General features: G+C 44.1%; 4 protein-coding genes across 5 annotated transcripts; 3 read left to right on the top strand and 1 right to left on the bottom strand.

Annotated features, from left to right (window-relative positions):
* The first annotated feature begins 415 nt into the window (after nucleotides 1-415).
* Nucleotides 416-1498, top strand: LOC112244026 (protein TsetseEP). Its single transcript, XM_042306468.1, has 2 exons — nucleotides 416-752; nucleotides 1100-1498. Exons 1-2 carry the CDS (start codon nucleotides 648-650, stop codon nucleotides 1496-1498), a joined length of 504 nt encoding a protein of 167 aa, XP_042162402.1. The 5' UTR covers nucleotides 416-647.
* A 1-nt stretch (nucleotide 1499) lies between these two features.
* kel (Kell metallo-endopeptidase (Kell blood group)) lies at nucleotides 1500-7252 on the top strand. Its single transcript, XM_042308520.1, has 16 exons — nucleotides 1500-2416; nucleotides 2561-2688; nucleotides 2792-2944; nucleotides 3101-3172; nucleotides 3299-3487; nucleotides 3636-3796; nucleotides 3944-4061; nucleotides 4173-4268; nucleotides 5022-5120; nucleotides 5219-5296; nucleotides 5513-5559; nucleotides 5667-5756; nucleotides 5882-5949; nucleotides 6166-6326; nucleotides 6784-6873; nucleotides 7001-7252. The coding sequence occupies exons 1-16, from the start codon at nucleotides 2368-2370 to the stop codon at nucleotides 7145-7147; spliced, it is 1746 nt and encodes a 581-aa protein (XP_042164454.1). The 5' UTR covers nucleotides 1500-2367; the 3' UTR covers nucleotides 7148-7252.
* A 1226-nt stretch (nucleotides 7253-8478) lies between these two features.
* Nucleotides 8479-11555, top strand: emg1 (EMG1 N1-specific pseudouridine methyltransferase). Its single transcript, XM_024390122.2, has 5 exons — nucleotides 8479-9168; nucleotides 9686-9787; nucleotides 9883-10024; nucleotides 10153-10361; nucleotides 11065-11555. Exons 1-5 carry the CDS (start codon nucleotides 8947-8949, stop codon nucleotides 11176-11178), a joined length of 789 nt encoding a protein of 262 aa, XP_024245890.1. The 5' UTR covers nucleotides 8479-8946; the 3' UTR covers nucleotides 11179-11555.
* A 471-nt stretch (nucleotides 11556-12026) lies between these two features.
* Nucleotides 12027-14619, bottom strand: LOC112225912 (histone H1-like). 2 transcript variants are annotated; one of them, XM_024390047.2, is made up of 3 exons: nucleotides 13720-14611; nucleotides 12858-13150; nucleotides 12027-12632 (listed from the first exon to the last, which is right to left on the bottom strand). In XM_024390047.2, the coding sequence occupies exons 1-3, from the start codon at nucleotides 14009-14011 to the stop codon at nucleotides 12180-12182; spliced, it is 1038 nt and encodes a 345-aa protein (XP_024245815.1). In that variant the 5' UTR covers nucleotides 14012-14611; the 3' UTR covers nucleotides 12027-12179. The 2 variants fall into 2 exon arrangements, with proteins under 2 accessions (XP_024245815.1, XP_042164484.1); XM_042308550.1 differs by lacking the exon at nucleotides 12027-12632 and having other exon boundaries at nucleotides 12791-13150; nucleotides 13720-14619.
* Between the last annotated feature and the right edge of the window lie 741 nt (nucleotides 14620-15360).

Below are 15360 nucleotides of genomic sequence, written 5' to 3' on the forward strand. Positions count from 1 at the left end.
ATTATAGACTGACAGGGAGAGGTTGAAAATGTCAGTGAAGACACTTGCCAGTTGGTCAGTGCACGCTCGCAGTACACGTCCTGGTAATCCGTCTGGCCCAGCGGCCTTGTGACGTGTCCTCCACTATGCTATCAGTGACGTGTTCCATTGCCAGATGACCTCTAGAACACCCTCGCTCTCTCTATCAATTCATACCAGACCCTCTGCTGCACTGATAGTGACGCGGGTAGACGGCTGTGTGTGCACTGTTTTTGCATTTGAGAAAATGTTTGTCCTCTCGATGCAGGGTAACAATGTGTCCTCTTAACGTTTTGACTTTTTCTGTGTTTCAAAGTTGGGTGGATTTTATTGGCTCTGTACCAACCTGTTGCTTAGGGACATTATGTTCTCATTACATTTGAGTTAAAACTCAAAGTCATTTTAGGGTTGAAAGGATTCCTCCTACACATCAAACACACCCATGTGCATGTCACAGTCTAAATGGATCCACAGTGCCACCTGATAATGTAGCAGAGAGAGAGGTAGGCTGCCAGGTCAACTCTGTTTATCAAAACGTCAGAGGAGGAGGAGAGCAGTGAGTGATGAAAGAAGATAGAGAGCTGAGATGACAGCTGGCTGATGGAGGGAGAGATAGAGGTCTGGAGGTTATGTGTGAGGGAGAAATGAGAAACGTCAGTGGCTGCAACAAGCTAAACCCAGACAGACAGAACAAGACACAACAGAGTATGGCAGAAACCCCAGCAGAGCCTCAGGTAAAACCTGTAGAAGGACTTTTAATTATTTAATGAAATGTTATTATGAAGTTTATGCTGATCCTAGGTGATCTCAAATCAATGTTGGCCTGCCACAGGCTCAACACTTTCTACTTATTGCATCAGTTGTTTTGGTGGGAGGGGGTGTTGGAGCAAGCTCTCAATTTTCCTGCGCCTCATACTGTACATTTCAAGTTGTATTCCTGTTTTTAATGCGGTATTAATTAAATGTATAGAGAGGACAAGACAGGTTATAAGCCTGTCGTGTCAAATTAGTCTTAAATGAAGCAGAAATGTGTATCATGATAATCCTGATATGAAACTGACTATCATTCAATTTTGTTTAGATTGACTGTGAGCTGCAGCCCCCATCTAATACCCTTTCTGAGCCTCAGCTCCAGTACCAACTACATCCTCTCTCTGAGCCCCAGCCACTACCCCAGCCTGATACCCTTCCCCAGCCCCTGCCCCAGCCTCAGCCGGAAAGCCTTCCTGGGCCCCAGCTCCTACCCCAGCCTGATACCCTTCCCCAGCCCCTGCCCCAGCCTCAGCCGGAAAGCCTTCCTGGGCCCCAGCTCCTACCCCAGCCTGATACCCTTCCCCAGCCTTGGCCCCTGCCCCAGCCTCAGCCGGATAGCCTTCCTGGGCCCCAGCTCCTACCCCAGCCTGATACCCTTCCCAGCCTTGGCCCCTGCCCCAGCCTCAGCCGGATGCCTTCCTGGGCCCCAGCTCCTACCCCAGCCTGAGCCTTGGCCCCTGCCCCAGCCTCAGCCGGATAGCCTTCCTGGGCCCCAGCTCCTACCCCAGCCTGATACCCTTCCCCAGCCTTGGCCCCTTCCCCAGCCTCAGCCGGATAGCCTTCCTGGGCCCCAGCTCCTACCCCAGCCTGATACCCTTCCCCAGCCTTGGCCCCTGCCCCAGCCTCAGCCGGATAGCCTTCCTGGGCCCCAGCTCCCAGCCTTGGCCCCTGCCCCAGCCTCAGCCGGATAGCCTTCCTGAGCCCCAGCCCCAGCCCCAGCCTCAGCCGGATAGCCTCCCTGGGCCCCAGCTCCTACCCCAGCCTGATACCCTCCCTGAGCCCCAGCCACTACCCCTGCCTGATACCCTTCCCCAGCCCCTGCCCCAGCCTCAGCCGGATAGCCTTCCTGGGCCCCAGCTCCTACCCCAGCCTGATACCCTCCCTGAGCCCCAGCCCCCGTCTGAAGAGGAGGTGAAGCCCTGGGTGTGGACACGTCACTGCGTACTCCTTCTCTTCCTCCTGGCATCCTCCTTCTGTGCCTCCATAGTGGGCCTGGCCTACTACTCCCAGCAGCACCTCCCACCAGAGAGCACACCGCCAGCCTCTCCTCCATGTACCTCCCCGGCTTGTCAGAGGGCTACCGCCCGTCTTTCCATCTCAGTCGACCCCTTCTCTCAGCCCTGTGACTACTTCCTGTTTCCCTGTGGGTCTGAAGGGGCGTCTCTGTCCAACAGGGGGAGACAGAGGGGCAAGGGCATCCCCCTACACGCACAGGGCCACAAGGGCAGGGCAGCACAGGCAGAGAAAGAGAGAGAAAGAGGGAGGAAGGAGAGAGAGACAGGCACGGACATAATAGAAAAGGCTCCAGCAGACAGAATGCCAGACAGACAGACTGCACTACTGTTGACAATGAGGGAGATTTTGGGTGAGAATCTAAAAATGTGTTTATCCTCTGTAGATTTTGTACCTGTTCTTTGGGACAACCATTTAAATAGAACTGCTGAAACCGTTTCCATAACAGGACCTTTTATCCTCACAATGAAACTTTGATATAATGTTCCTCTGTCAGAAGCTGGGGACCACTCCAGCCCGGGTAACTCAGCTAGGAAGAAGGCCTGTATGTTCTACCGTTCCTGTATGGACACTGGCCCCACAGAGTCCGCCGGGCCAGAACCTTTCCTCAGGCTAGTCCACAAGGTCAGATCCCTGGAATAGATTGGTGGGGTATGGTGACTGATTACACCTTCTCTACTCTTATGGTAAAAACTATTTCCCTCTCTCTCTCTCCCCCCCCCTTAAGCTGGGTGGCTGGGCTGTATCAGGCCGGTGGAACCAGACAGATTTCAACTCCACTCTGTCTCTACTGATGAGAGACTATGGCACCTTCCCATTCTTTAGTGTTTATGTGGGCAAGGATCCTAATGACACTCAAGGAGACAAGCGATACATACAGGTCAGTTAGACTGGGGTTCTGGGGCAGTGAAATACCTAATGGGTACAGTATATACAGTAATGGATTATATTCATACAGCACTTTTCACTGGAGCTTTACATAAAGGGTAACTTCCCCATCCACTATACATTTATAGCATATACTTTTTTTCTATAGATTGATCAGCCGGATTTTCAGATACCTACTGAATGGAGCAGCAAGACTCAGAAGTCCAAAGCTAACACCCAGGTACACTAACTATAGAACCATCTATATTGGTTCTATAGTATATCATCTATCTGCTGATGTCAACATTTGGCATTATGTCTCTCATCCCCTCTGCTCCCGCTCTATATTTCTCTCTTTTCCCCCCAGATCCTGCGTCTGTTCCTGGCCTCGTATCAGAGGTTGCTGGCCCTGTTGGGCTCTCCCTCCAGCAGCACCATTCTCCATATAGGCCTGTTCATCTCTCTGTCCTCTGAACTGGCTGTAGCTGCCTCTCCTCTGCCGCATCGCCTGCAACAGGGGCTGCTGTACCAGCGCATCACCATCAAAGAGCTACAGGTGCGGGTGTGTGTATGTACTTATGTGTGAGTGTGTGTGTGTCTAGTTCTCTCTCCCTTTACCCTAAGCTTCACTAACTCATAGAGCTATTGTATATGTGTACCTGTATTTCCCTATACAGAATGCATCTTTCTTATTTTGTGAACAGACCCTGGCCCCTGCCATTGATTGGCTGGGCTGTCTACAGACCACCTTCCATCCCCACCCTGTTAGCCAATCGGATCACGTCCTCCTGCACAACCTCCCTTACATAGTCCACATGTCCCGCATCATCGGCAAATGGCTGAACAAGCATGAATTGAGTGGCAGGTACTTTATATCCATCAAAAATATCATGCAAAAGACAGTAACCAATATAACAAGGTTTCTCATCACACAAGCTACCTCTGTTACTTACAGCATGGTGTATAGTAATCAGTACACGTTTGTTTGGTGCCTGTCCATCTTTCTGTTTAGTGGCCCTCTTCACACCTTCATGTTCCTCAGTCTCCTCCACACTGTCATACCTGCGCTGGACTCCAGGTTCACTCAGACAGAGAGGAATTTCTCCTTAGCTCTGGGGACTACAGAGGAGGTAACTGAATATGGACTACATTTCCCAGCTTGCTCTTGTAGTTGAATAACACTGGCTTGGAGTGATTATATTGTCTGGGACTTGTAGTTCATTGCTACTTGCCTCTCTCAGGATGTCCCTCGCTGGAGGCAGTGTGTTCTGCAGACTGAGAAAGGGTTTGACACGGTACTAAAACACATACTGAGAGAGAACACCGCATACACAGAGGTGAGAGGCACTGTGTGTGTGTGTGTGATTTGTGTCTGTGTGTCTCTGTGTGTGTGTTTTTGTGTCTGTGTGTGTGTGTGTGTGCATAGAGAAAGCAAAGACAGAAGAGGATGTAGTGTGTGAAATGTGTGATGAAGAATAGCAGCAACAAAATATAAATAGAAAAAGTTAATTGTGTCCTAGGCCTAATTGTCATGAGGAAGAGTTTAGAACACATTTTAGTGAAAGGGGGATACCTAGTCAGTTCAACTGAATGTATTCAACTGAAATGTGTCTTCCGCATTTAATCCAACCCCTCTGAACTGCTACAGAACTAAAGAAATATGAGTTCTGATGAGAAGTATATTTTTTGATGTATGTATAAGTCTTTCAGGGTGTCTTCGATACTCACATTTATGACATTACTAAATAATTAAGGTGAACAGTAAAATTTGGAAGACAAGATGCATTATGACTATAAAAAAATATTTTGATCGAACACAATTTATATGAAAACAAAATCAAAACATAACTAAAATAAATAAGATGGACTCCAAAAACTCCCATAGGCTATTACATTTGTAAATCATGTTATGTAATTATGAACTCAAATGTATTGATGAATTGTATTTATGTGAACTACAGTATTTATGATTTTCAAATGTGAAAATCTTCAAGAAATATTATTTTTAGCAACAAAATACAAGATAACTACTTCATAAATGTGATATTACATTATAAGTGTGTTGAAATTGTATTATCTGTTTCCTCTAGGCAGAGGAGCTGATTCAGAATGTCTATTCCTCCATCAAGTCCAAACTACCTGATCTCAGGTGGAGAGATGAGGAGTCTCGCATGTCGGTTTTGAATAAGGTAAAAAGTCAACAGTGGATGTAATTTACTGGAACCCTTATTTAAAAACAACTGTGTATTCATTGTCCACTTGAAATGTACAATCTGTGTTTTCCCAGATACAGTCTCTAACTCCAAGACTTTCAACTAAAAACAACATTTTCAGTGAAGCTGAACTCAACCAACTGTATTCAAAGGTATAGTATTTTATTGTAGTGGAACTAGTCTACATTGCCAATAAGATATAGGATTTCTTAATCAATATCACTAATGAATCATATTACCAGTGATGATAATACATTGTACTATACTATACATACTGGTAGTTAATTTTCCCCCATTTATTTAATTAATAGGTGACAATTGACGAACACATGTATTTCTCCAACTACATCCAGTCTCTCTCCCTCCAGCGCCAGAGACCAAGCAAACTCTTTTCCCAGGCTGAAGGAGATGATATGTGAGAGCCCAGTTTTCATGAAAAGTCTATGTGATTTGGTTTGGGTAGATATGTGTTATTAATATGTGAATATGAGAATTGAGGATTCTCTCCATCTTCTCCTCCAGTTGGTCCCTCACTCCATTTATCTCTGGCAATGAGCTAGTCTTTCCCATAGGGATGTTTGTCCAGCCTCTCTTCCACCCTACCTATCCCAGGTGACCCAAACTCATATTTTTACTATCACATAAAAAACTATGAATAACCAAGTAGTCTTATTGAGATAAATAATCAAATCCCTCAAAGGCGTGTTTTGTTGAGTATTTGCATGTTTTTGTGTCAGGGCCATCAACTTTGGGGTTTTGGGATCTTTGATGGCCAAAGATATTCTCCATCTCCTTCTACCCAACAGTAAGGCAAATAGTCTCAATGAATTACTCTATGATTGTAATGCAGTTAATGAAATTATGTGCAGAGTTTGCATTTTGCACATGTTTATTTGGGTGTATGCATTTGTGTGTAGGTTTATACATGATCCATGTGTGTGTAGGTTTATACATGATCCATGTGTGTGTAGGTTTATACATGATCCATGTGTGTGCCCTGACTGTTCACCCTGTGCTTTAGTCCATTCTCAGAGTGTGTCTCCCAGGTCCATAGCAGAGTGTGTGCGGTACCAGTACCTGAGTATGACAGAGGGACCAGGGAGAGAGGGGGCGTTCTCGCTGTCACCAGCACAGCAGCAGGAGATGTGGGTGCAGTACTCTGCTCTGCAGATCGCACTACAGGTCAGTTTTTGGGATTCCAAATCTATTCTAGGGTATCTAGGCTATTTCAGAGGCATACTATGTTTTGGTTGGTATCAGAGGCATACTATGTTTTGGTTGGTATCAGAGGCATACTATGTTGTGGTTGATATCAGAGGCATACTATGTTTTGGTTGATATCAGAGGCATACTGTGTTTTGGTTGATATCAGAGACATACTATGTTTTGGTTGATATCAGAGACATACTATGTTTTGGTTGGTATCAGAGACATACTATGTTTTGGTTGATATCAGAGACATACTATGTTTTGGTTGGTATCAGAGGCATACTATGTTTTGGTTGGTATCAGAGGCATACTATGTTTTGGTTGGTATCAGAGGCATACTATGTTTTGGTTGGTATCAGAGGCATACTATGTTTGTCAAAGCTTTATCTACGTATTTCTCCCTCTTTATCCTTTACTCTCTGTGTCTTAGGCTTACAATCAGAGTTTGAAGAAGTATCCTGGCGACTCCTCTCTCTCAGGCCTCTCTCACACTCATCTGTTCCTTACTTCATTCACTCAGGTAAGGATAACAACAGTAACAGAACAATAATTGCAGATGTCTAAAAGGTTCACTTTACCATGGATATGAAGGTCCTACGAATGGATGTTTTCCTTCCTATAATTGTATTGATTTTATCTTCTTTCAGATCAACTGTGACTCTGACCCGTACCACGAGTTCATGCCCTTTGAACCTTCCTTTCTGGTTACTGTCATCTGTGGGTACTCTAACCTCTGCCCTACGACCCTCTCCTGCCCCAACAAACCCCAGCAGCACCTCTTAGGGACATGCTGACCTACAGATCTACAGTAACATCTCCTACCAAACAAAAAATGCAGAGCCATTGATGAACACACAAGACTGTGATTTAAACAGATCAGTGTGCCCCCCGCGGGACGGTTGAGCTAATGTAGGCTAATATGATTAGCATGAGGTTGTAAGTAACAAAATAATAATAATCTCAGGACATAAACATATCTGATATGGGCAGAAGGCTTAAATTCTTGTTAATCTAACTGTCCTGTCCAATTTACAGTAGCTATTACAGTGAAATAATACCTTACTATTGTTTGAGAAGAGTGCACAATTATGAACTTGAAAATGTATTAATAAAACAATTAGGCACATTTGGACAGTCTTGAAACAACATTTTGAACAGATATACATTGGTTCATTGGATCAGTCTAACACTTTGCACATACACTGCTGCCATCTAGTGGCCAAAATCAAAATTGCATCTGGGCTGGAATAATACATTATGGCCTTTCTCTAGCATTTCAAAGATGGTACAAAAAAAATGCATGTTTTTTTCTTTGTATTATCTTTTACCAGATCTAATGTGTTATATTCTCCTACATTAATTGAACATTTCAACTTCGAAGTGTTTCCTTTCAAATGGTATGAAGAATATGCATATCCTTGCTTCAGGTCCTGAGCTACAGGCAGTTAGATTTGGGTATGTCATTTTAGGCAAACATTTTTTTTTAAAGGGTCAGATCTTTAAGAAGGCAATAGAACAGAACACTAAATCCAAATGCAACTGACAGGATAGTTGATTATTCATTAGGCACATCCATCCAGTCTCTTGTGACATCCTGTGCATGGGAGATTTGGTTCTGGGTTCTGAGATAAAACTATGCACATTGTCTGTGTTTTATTTAAAACTGCAGTATGTAACAAGCACCTTGTTTATCCATAAGGATACTATTAGTTATGTTTGGAGGTTCTGGTCTGCTTACCTTTGTTAAATGTAGGGGAGAGTGTGTCTGCCAGTTTAGATGGTGCCAAAGACACAAACAGTGTTGAAAACGTGTGCATGAAGTGTGTGGATGTAAATGAATAGGAAAGGGGGATATCTAGTCAGTTTTACAACTGAATGCGTTCAACTGAAATGTGTCTTGCGCATTTAACCCAATCCCTCTGAATCAGAGGTGCGGTCATAGATATAATAGGGCTGATAATTCTACAAAATAAAGTTTATTTTTTAATGTGAAGGGAGTTGTATTTCTTATGCAGTAATAACGTATACATGTAATATGTGATTGTTATACAACATGTTTCTAATAGCTAGGTCAAAACTGTGGACAGGTAAGCGGGTAGGACTAGTGATTGGGCGCTATTTAGTGTAGGCTATTTGATCAGAGTAACCTAATGTAAAACGTTTCCTTCTAATTACATTGTCATACATTTTATCTCCGGCCTGAAAGCTACAGAAAAGGCCACATACTCTTTCTACCATATGCTATATCTGCTACATGATTTACGTTAGATTCGTGTTTTGACTGAATGTTGGTGGAGCTCTGCAGCGATACGTCTCTCCAACAGCACCCTGGAGAGGCGGCCGGGACTGGACATGATAAATATTTTTGCGTCCCTACCTTTTAACAAAGTGGGCACTGCTTATCACAGGGCGGCATCAGCGCTCACCTAAAAAGCCCATATGCCACTGGTTGAGATAAACTGTCATTGATTTTCGGCAGAATTATGTGAGCTTTTATCTGTTGTTAGAGGTACGTCTTTGTCAGTTTAGCTCAGAAAATGCAGTCTTCGTCAATCTGCCGCCATAGACGGCCGCCTGCTGCCTGATTATTCAAATGAGGGGTAGAACCTTGGCAAAACTCCATCAGTATGACGCGTTATTCCGGCGACTACCATCCCGAAGCAACATGGAAGCCCACAGTTGTGACAAGCGTGGTCTTGAGCATTTAGACGAATATGAACCCAAACCAGCCAAACATATGCGTAGCCTGCACGATCGCATGGTGGAAAGGCGACTAGTAGTTATTTTAGAGGGGGCAACGCTGGAAACAGTGAAGGTAAAGACGAGTATTTTGCTATTCACTTCCGCCACCCAACTGCTGTGTTGGGAAACTAACGTTAAAGCTAATGTTAGCTGCGTCTCTTACTTCCTGCGTTATTGGATATAAACAATTTAGATAGCTTCCTGTTCAACCAGACTTGCCTGGTAGATTTGTGATATGAATATTGCATTCTGCACGATAACTGTGTTTTGTGACTGAATGAAACTATTTGTTATTAGTTAGCACCTGCCTGCAGGCCCACTGATGCATGTCCTAAAGCAGGGTTTCCCAAACTCGGTCCTGGGCCCCCCCTGTGTACACGTTTTGGTTTTTGTCCTAGCACTACACAGCTGATTCAAATAACCAACTCATCATCAAGCTTCAATTATTTGAATCAGCTGTGTAGTGCTAGGGCAAAAACCTAAACGTGCCCCCAGGACCAAGTTTGGAAAACCCTGTTCTAAATAGTGGGCATGGAAGTTGCACCATAATCAAAGAAGGATGTTAATCATGTTCTACTCTTTCCCCTCAGGTTGGCAAGACATTTGAACTGCTGAACTGTGACCAACACAAGGGCATGATCATCAAAAGTGGACGGGACCCAGGGAAGATTCGACCTGACATTACACATCAGGTAAGCTGTCATTTTCACTTTGACCCAGGAAATACCAGTCATCTTTCTTCTTCGCTCCTCTAACCCAGCCATATCCTGTAATTGTTCCCCCCCAGTGTTTGTTGATGCTGATGGACAGTCCATTGAACAGGGCAGGTCTCCTGCAGGTTTACATCCACACAGAGAGGAATGCCCTGATTGAGATCAACCCACAGACACGCATCCCCCGAACTTTCAACCGCTTCTGTGGCCTCATGGGTAAGCCTGCTAGGTTCTGCTGAAATTCTCTAAATACCTTCTCTCCTACCATCCTCCTCTCCTACCCCTCTATTGTACTGTATTTCTCCCTCTCTCATTTCATCCCACTTGTATTTGTCTCCTCCTAGTCCAGCTCCTGCACAAGCTGAGTGTGAGGGCGGCTGACGGCCCCCAGCGCCTGCTGAAGCTCATCAAGAACCCTGTGTCAGACCACCTGCCCCCTGGCTGCCCCCGTATTAGTACCTCCTTCTCCTCTGGGGAGGCAGTGGGCGCCCGCACCGTAGTACCCGAGGATGGGCCCGCCACTGTGGTGGTCGGAGCATTTGCACACGGAGCGGTGAGTTTAGCTTAAGGCTCTAGGGTAATGGCCCGTGTGCACCGATCCAGGATCAGCTTCACTTAGCCTCCCTCATTACAGACCTTAGATCAGTGTTATGGGGCATCTTCATCCTACTTCTCTGGGGCAGAAGCTGATTTAGGTACTGTTGATGTAGGTAGTGTGTGTTAGAAATGTAGATGTTGGTTGATTTTATTCTCTACCAATTAAAAAAGGAGCTGGAATTTGGTAAATTATTATGTGCTGCTGCTCCAGTTTGAACTGTTCTGCCTGCGGCTATGTTTTCAACTCTCTGGTAGAGATACTCTGAATGATCGGCTATGAAAAGCCAACTGACATTTACTCCTGAGGTGCTGACTTGCTGCACCCTCGACAACCACTGAGATTATTATTATTTGACCCTGCTGGTCATCTATGAACATTTTGGCCATGTTCTGTTATAATCTCCACCCGGCACAGCCAGAAGAGGACTGGCCACCCCACATAGCCTGGTTCCTCTCTAGGTTTCTTCCTAGGTTTTGGCCTTTCTAGGGAGTTTTTCCTAGCCACCGTGCTTCTACACCTGCATTGCTTGCTGTTTTGGGATTTTAGGCTGGGTTTCTATACAGAACTTTGTGACATCAGCTGATGTAAGAATGGCTTTATAAATACATTTCATTGATTATGAATTGGTTTGAGCTCTGCTTGTCCTCTCCTGTCTTAGGTGAATGTGGACTACACAGAGAAGACTGTTTCCATCAGTAACTACCCTCTCTCTGCTGCCCTCACCTGTGCCAAGATGTGCTCTGCCTTTGAGGAGGTCTGGGGCGTGTTGTGATGAAGTTGACAGCTCACTGCTGCTCCAGCTAAAAATGTTGTCAACATGAACATTGTCTTACAGGGACTAGAAATGGATTGGACAGTCATGTTCAGCCAAGGAACATTGTACAGAAATGGTCCATTTCACCAATTGCCTCCTGTGGATTTGTACGATACTATTGGTGTATGTATTGTGTGTAAAATATGGTATTTGACATGTCTTAATTAAGGTAGTTTCAATATGAAATTAATACTGTTTTGAATACACCATCTGTAAGGACTTAGCACCAAATATGGTCTTCCTACTTTTTTTTTTTTTTTTTTTTGTACATGTATCCAGTGCATCATTGTTCCCATGGTTATACAGTGGAAATAATCTGTATAGTTTGTCCTCTGGTTTCTGTTGTTCCTTGTCAAAGAGACTGTAGGGAACAAAACAATTTAACACAGGATGGGACAAAAATCATGTTTTCATGTAATACTGGTCAAATAATCACTCAATATACACTACTGTTCAAAACTTTGGGGTCACTTAAATGTCCTTGTTTTTGAAAGAAAAGCAAATGTTTTTTCCATTAAATAAAATAACATCAAATTGATCAGAAATATACTGTAGACTATTGTAGCTGGAAACGGCAGATATTTTATGGAATATCTACATGGGTGTACAGAGGCCCATTATCAGCAACCATCACTCGTGTTCCAATGGCACATTGTGTTAGCTAATCCAAGTTTGTTTTAAAAGGCTAATTGATCATTAGAAAACCCTTTTGCAATTATGTTAGTACAGCTGAAAACTGTTCTGATTAAAGGACATTTCTATGTGACCCCAAACCTTTGAACGGTAGTGTACATGTAATTTGTGAGTAACATTGTATTGGTTTTTATTACATTGACAAAATATTACAGTCATACGTAAGGCTAAGGTAATTTGACAAATCTACTATGGACATATTATTCTTTTAGTCCATACTCAGTCCATTTCCACAAGGAAGCACGTCTTTTAGCAACCCCAGGTCACTATATCCGTGGCTTTGTATTGCGGGTTACAACCATTTTCCGAGTTTTCTTATTGGCTGCTTTCAAGGACTTTCCTGCAGGTTTAGGGGCTTTGTAGCCTGTTTTTTGGACCTTGGCTGGTGATTTTGATGCTTGTCCTGCTGGTTTGTGGCTTTTGCCTACTTGTTTTGGTCTATCTCCTATTTCCCTTTGACCTTTTCCAACAACTGTTTTGTTCTTGTCTGCTGGTTGAGCTGTTTTTCCTGCTGGTTTAGTTGTTTTTGCTCCTGGTTTCAGAGCTTTTCCTGCTGGTTTAGTAGTTTTTGCTCCTGGTTTCTGGCCTTTTCCTGTTGGTTTCAAGGCCTTTCCTTTCTCTGCTGCTGGCTTCAAAATTCCTTTTTTCTGCTTGGCCCTCTCAGCTGCTGCAAGGTCTCTCATGGCTCTTGTCTTAACTCTCTTCTCATACGTCAGTTTCTGTAGTTTTTAGAACAGGAGATGAGAGAGAAACATCTGCATAATTCAAAATTCCCAAATAACTGGTTTTGGTTTGACAATGACAGCTTGAGCACCTTTTATCAATGAAGTATGCACCATGGTGCAATTTGCTTCCTACTCAGGTGAAATGAGCCAGTGGAAAATCAAACTGCCAAAGAGCTAAAACAAAAAAAACAGACAAAAATGTATTACTTAAACTGTTACCTTGTTGAGTTTAAATGACCCAGATGCACCAACTCCAGTAGTCTGCACCAGTGTCTCCTTCCTCACCAGGCCTTTCACAGCTAAGTTCACACGGGTATTGTTCTTGGTGACATCATAGCCACCAGCAGCCAGGGCATGCTTGAGGTCCACCATGGAGATGCCACCCCTGTGCTTGCACTGGGAGACTACCCGAAGGATGAGCTGGGAGACCCGGGTAGCCACACGCCTTGCATCGTTGGTTTTGGGTGCAGATGCAGCCTCTGCCTGGTACTTGAACAGGCGAACTGGGGTCGCTGGATACATATTGAGATGAAGATGGGGATACACTCATTAGTTATTCAATATTTTATTTGACACAAACATCACATACTTCAAAATTGCTTTTTGAAAATCATTAAGATATTGTAGTGACCTTAACCCAACACCTAGCGACCTGGTCAAGAGCTTTGTATGTCTTGGCGCACCAGGTGTGTTGGGTTGACAGTCCTGGGTTCAAGACCCATTTGTGACTACCCTGACTTTGCTGCATTGGTGTTAGAAATTAGATATCCCCTGGTTGCAGTCATCAAGAGTGCATGCATCGCAATTAACTGTAGTGAAGCACAAGAATGTGCTCTCTGAAGGATGGGGGTAGTGTAGCAACCTTGACCCAAAACCAAGTGACCTCGTCAAAATGTTCCGATCTCTTCGTGTAACAGCTAGGATTTGACAAGATGCCATCCTGGCCCGGGTTCCCAGGTAACGTTAGCATCCACCTCTAGCCCACACCGGCCAGAGGTTTATTTAAAGACAAATTTGCTGCAATATGATGCGCAAGCAAATATTGAACAAGCTAAAGAAATTGGCTAGCTAGATCACTCACTTGGCAAAGGCACTTTTTCGTTTCCTGTAACATTCTTCTTCTCTTGGATTGCACGCTTCAATAGCTGACCCAAACGTCTAGCCCCTGCTTTCCCAAGACCCCGACCACCTGGGTTTTTTACAGGCTTCGTTTGCTGCTTCACGGGCGACTTGACCGGTGGTTTTACTGGCGGTTTACGTTTAACTTTCTCTTGTCCTCTGTTGATTACTGTAACTGTTCCCTTTGATTCTATGTTAACTTTCCCCTTTCTCTCTTGTTTGACATCTTCCTTTTTGCGGGCGTTTCTAGGCATATTGTTGATTACAAGTTGTGGTCGAGCAAATCACATAAAGTAAAGATAGCTAGCTAACGTTACTATATTTGGTTAAACAGTGAGTTGGGAAAGTGGGATACGTTAGCGAACGAAATGATGACGTTTTATCAATTTCAATTTACAAAAAACAACAATATCAGTTTTCAAACGGTCGTTCGAAACATTTTTTTTTTTAAACGGTCGTTCGATAATTATATTGAACGCGGGTCGGGTCACCAGAAGCAAGAAAATCAACAAGCCAGCAACCAACATACACTGTAGGTTTGAGCAAGCTCCTCACTGCAAGCAAAGCTTAGGTGGGTGCGTGTACTGGTTGGTGGCGCTTATTTGCGTATAATAAAACTACCGTCTGTGAGTGTCATTGAAGGAGAACGAAACGTCTCCGCAATAAAGTCGTGTGGTGCCTGGTTGGTATTGTTCTTTGTAACTGTTAATTCACACTTTGAAAAATCATTTACATTTTGAGACATTCGTTTTTCTACATTATCGTCGCTCCCTTGAACACGGAACATGCAACAGTTTAAAAGATTTTAGTTACAGTTCATGTAAGGAAATCAGTCAATTGAAATAAAATCATTAGGCCCTAATCTATGGATTTCATATAACTGGGAATACAGATATGCATAGGTTGGTCACAGATACTTTTAAAAAAGGTAGGAGCCTGGATCTGAAAACGAGTCAGTATCTGGTAGAGTTGATCAGGCTGTTGGTTGTGGCCTGTTGAATGTTGTCCCACTCCTCTTCAATGGCTGTGCCAAGTTGCTGGATGTTGGTGGGAACAGGAACATGTTGTACATGTCGATCCAGAGCATCCCAAACATGCTCAATGGGTGACATGTTTGGTGAGTATGCAGGCAGACCAAGGAAGTACAGGGACATTTTCAGCTTGATGTGATGACTGCGGATGAATGGCAGGACATTGGGCCTCAGGATCTCGTCACGGTACCTCTGCATTCAAATTGTAATTGATCAAATGCAATTGTGTTCACTGTCTGTAGCTTATGCCTGCCCATACCATAACCCCACACCACCAAGGGGCACTGTTCACAACGTTGACATCAGTTAACCGCTCGCCCACACAACGCCACACATGCTGTCTGCCATCTGCCCGGTACAATTGAAACCGGGATTCATCCATGAAGAGCACACTTCTCCAGCATGCCAGTGGCCGTCGAAGGTGAGTATTCGCCCACTGAAGTTGGTTACGATGCTGAACTGCAGGACTATGAGCATGCAGAAGAGCTTCCCTGAGATGTTTTCTGACAGTTTGTGCAGAAATTCTTTGTTTGTGCAAACCCCCTTTGATCAGCTGTCCGTGTGGCTGGTCT

The sequence above is a fragment of the Oncorhynchus tshawytscha genome, linkage group LG03 (assembly GCF_018296145.1).
Source record: "Oncorhynchus tshawytscha isolate Ot180627B linkage group LG03, Otsh_v2.0, whole genome shotgun sequence".
NCBI classification, from domain to species: domain Eukaryota; kingdom Metazoa; phylum Chordata; class Actinopteri; order Salmoniformes; family Salmonidae; genus Oncorhynchus; species Oncorhynchus tshawytscha.